Source organism: Lactuca serriola, chromosome 9 (genome assembly GCF_051521515.1).
Source record: "Lactuca serriola cultivar US96UC23 chromosome 9, Lser_US96UC23_V15, whole genome shotgun sequence".
Classification (NCBI taxonomy): Eukaryota; Viridiplantae; Streptophyta; class Magnoliopsida; order Asterales; family Asteraceae; genus Lactuca; species Lactuca serriola.
In genome coordinates, this window is record NC_136416.1 from 208,070,835 (window position 1) to 208,074,759 (window position 3,925).

Here is a 3,925-nt window from a genome sequence, read left to right on the forward strand (position 1 = left end):
CCGAGAGAACTAGAATATGTACAGGACCACTTTACTTAATATTAAAAAAAAGATGTTGCTGTTAAGATACCTTTAAACATTTTATAGATATCTATAGATAATTAAAACCAGTTATAATCATATTTTTCAGAAAACAATATAATTTTAGCTAATAAAAAAATCTTAAAAATCAAATAGAGTGTGAAAATGGAAAAATAAAATATCTTTTTAGCCAACCTCATTAAAAAAATACAGTTAATTGCTGACATCACATATATGAATCAATTTTACGTCACATATTGAGAACCAACTTCGCTATAAATGTGGACCATATGATGATCGAAAACCAGTACTCGAGAAATGGAGATCATAACCTACTCATCAAAGCTCGTGAAACCCTCCACACCAACTCCTGCCATCCATCGTTTCCACAAAATTTCTTTCACTGATGAACTAGCCCCGACAATAAACGTCCCTCTCATTCTCTACTACCCTCCACCAGCTAAAGGAGTGAACAATCAGTTTGAAAATATGTGTGACCATTTGAAGGTTTCCATATCAAAAACCTTAAGTGACTTTTATCCATTGGCGGGGAGATATATTCGTAAGCTTTCCTTGATTGATTGTAACGATCAAGGTATTCGTTATGTCCAAGGCAAAGCGAATGTCAGACTCTCAGAGATTTTAGAACCCGAAAAGGGATTCGAATCAAATGTAGTAAATAATTTCCTCCCATGTGAGATTGGAGAGGCTGATGAAGTTGATGATCCCATGCTATCTGTCAAAGTCACCACCTTCGAGTGTGGTGGTTTGGCTATCGGTATGTGCTTTCCACATAGGCTCTCAGATATGGGAACTATGTGCAACTTCATTAACAACTGGGCTACTAGAAGCAAAGGCGATTATGAATCTGGAAAATACTCCCCTATATTCAACTCGACGTTTTACTTCCCACAAAGAGGTTTACCAGAACTTGACCTGAGAATACCTAGGTCAAGTGCTGGTGTGAAGAATAAGGCGCGAAGGTTTCATTTTAAAGGGGATGGAATAAAAGACATGAGAAAAAAGGTTGGATATGATGGAAATGGGTCTCGAAAACCATCAAAGGTCCAACTTGTTGTTGCTTTATTGTGGAAGGCCTTAGTACGCATAGATGAAGCAAACAACGGGATATCTAAGGCGTCTTTTCTCATCCAACCAGTTGGATTGAGGGATAAAATAGTCCCTCAGTTACCTACAAACTCATTTGGGAATTATTGGGGACTCGCAGCATCCAAACTCGGGCCTGGTGAAGGCGACAAAATCGGTTTTCAAGATTTCTTCAAGACTTTGTGTAACTCGGTCAAGAAAACAGCTAAAGATTGCGCTAAAATACTCACACATGGTGAAGAAGGATATGAGGTTATAATCAATCCCTATTTGGAGTCAAATAAAAATATAGCTGACAATGAAGTGAACTTTTACTTGTTCACTTGTTGGTGTAAGTTTTCATTCTATGAAGCTGATTTTGGTTATGGTAAGCCCATTTGGTCAAGCACCGGTAGCTTTCCAGTCCAAAACTTGGTGATCATGCTGGATGATCACAAGGGTGATGGTGTCGAAGCATGGGTTCATTTAGATGAAAAAAGCATGAAAGAATTAGAACAAGATTCTGATATTAAAGCCTATGCACTGTAATCGTTTTGAAAATTGAATGCTTACTGTTTGTTGTTTGAAGTTTCTATTTGTATTAATTATGTAATATGAAGTAAAATAAAAGTTTGTGCCCACAATTTTTCATGAATGAAAGGTTGTTGAATCGAACTTTGGTGGTTGTTTCCACTTTGCCACCCCTGATAAACAATTAACAACTAAAATCTTGTGTTGCTATTTATATATGTTAGTGGACTCAATTCATTCTTGCTTACATGTATAGTCTAGGGGTCTTTGAATATTAGGCCCATCTGGCCCTCTTGTATGTATATATTGGTGACTCTTGTACATGTTCTTTGGACAGGTAATGAGAATGATTACCAATTTCATGGTATTAGAGCTCTAAATACAAAATATTTTTGTGTCATGATTTATTTTTATTCTTTTCAAATACTTTTTAAAATAATTATAAAAATAAATAAAATTTTCTTCATACATAAAATTTAAATAAACATAATATTTAAATTAAACATAACATTAAAATCTTTTTTTTTAAAAAGACATTACAAGACAAAAAAAACACATATTATATTTTTCATAAATATGCTACTCTTCGTCGCCATTACCATCGTAGATACAATCAGTCAAGTTTTCTCGAAGTTGTCTGTCTTTTTATGCTTCTTGAATATCAATGATTATGTAAATATTTCAATGTACGTTGTTGAAAATGCATGTGTCTGCTTTCCGTAGACATATATACTTTGTAATATATCGACATTTATCTTCAATCACTATGTTATGCATTATAATACAAGCTATACATAATATATTGTAGAGTTTTTTTTTTATCTCATATAGCCACCGGTTTAATTGTCACAGCCACAACAGATTTCGACAACCATGTGAATCCTCTCGCCTACCTCTAGTATCATATCTCATTTGGAAAAACGTATACTTAAACATATATTTAATAGGTGAAAAAATATATTTATTTTATCAAAAAGCTATATTTAAAATGTACAAAATTTTAAAGTAATGATACTTGCTTGCTAAGACATTTGCTATCCGTACAAACACATTTTTTTTCGTAAACGAAACCTTTTTTTGAAATCTCTTGGCTGGTAGATACAACTATACGCAAAATAATCGCAAACTAGATGTCGATGTCCTTATTCACAATTTATGTTTAATATTACATGCCTTGTTAGTAGATAAACAAAATCTAGTTGCAGTAGCTCGTTCATGTAATAATCATACATCGTATTGATGAACATATCATCATCTTCATCGTAGGATGCGTCAAACTGATCCATAATTTGTAGTTAGGAGGTATTGATATTTTATAAAATATAAAGAAATAGAAGAATGATGTGAATGAATTTAAGGTAGAATGTATGTATTTATAAGTAAAAAGTGATTTTTTTTTGAAAAATTGACCGTTAGTTCGTCAAAGGTATCGAAGACAATTCATTTTGATTGGATGATGTACGCGCCGTGAACTATTCTCATGGCAACGATAGATATCATAACATCTTGTTAGTAGATGTGTAATATCTAGATTTCTAGGTATAATATTTTAATTATTTAAATTGAGATTTGTGGATTGACTCAACGAGTTGGTGCCTTAACTTGTCGAGTAGAGTCGCGACGGGTGATGTGGATTAATGAATGGACTCGACAAGTTCGTGAGCCGACTTGCCGAGTGATAGCTGCAAAGGGAAACCCTAAATTTTCGGTCCCGTGGCCTATTTAAAGGCACTTATATCCCTCCTTTGGTGGCCACACTTCACTGAGAGAACCCTAAACGACCTTGGAGTTCTTAGAGAGAGAGAGAGAGAGAGAGAGAGAGAGAGCTAACTTGGAGATCTTTGGTGCATTTTTGGAAGGAAGAAGAGAGTTTTCAAGCAAGGAACAAAGGAGGGGTGTTCGATTTGTTAGTATTCATCTAGGAGCTTCAATTAGAGGTATCAAGTTCGAATCTTTCCTTCTTATTGAGTAGATTTCATTTTTTGGAAGATTAGGGCTCCTTTTATGTATATAGTGAGACTTTGAGGATTTGGGGTTCATGTGGGGGCTTGAAATCCAGATCTGGATCTTAGGGAGCCCCTAGTAGCTAAAGACTCTTGCTTTATTCTTCCTTAGTGGAATCCTTGAGTGAAAAACCAATTATAATTCTTATTCTTGACATCTCATGCTCAAAATGTCATGCATGGACGTAAAGTCTATGACTTTATGTGATAAGTGAACCTTTAGAGTGTGGATCTGAAGTTTCGGAAAGTATCCTGCCTTAAATCCGTCTGAATGCAAGTTGGAT

General features: G+C 34.7%; 1 protein-coding gene across 1 annotated transcript; it reads left to right on the forward strand.

Annotated features, from left to right (window-relative positions):
• The first annotated feature begins 315 nt into the window (after window positions 1-315).
• Window positions 316-1,767, forward strand: LOC145075255 (pelargonidin 3-O-(6-caffeoylglucoside) 5-O-(6-O-malonylglucoside) 4'''-malonyltransferase-like). The gene has a single exon (XM_079021555.1). It carries the CDS (start codon window positions 340-342, stop codon window positions 1,654-1,656), a length of 1,317 nt encoding a protein of 438 aa, XP_078877681.1. The 5' UTR covers window positions 316-339; the 3' UTR covers window positions 1,657-1,767.
• Window positions 1,768-3,925: the final 2,158 nt, after the last annotated feature.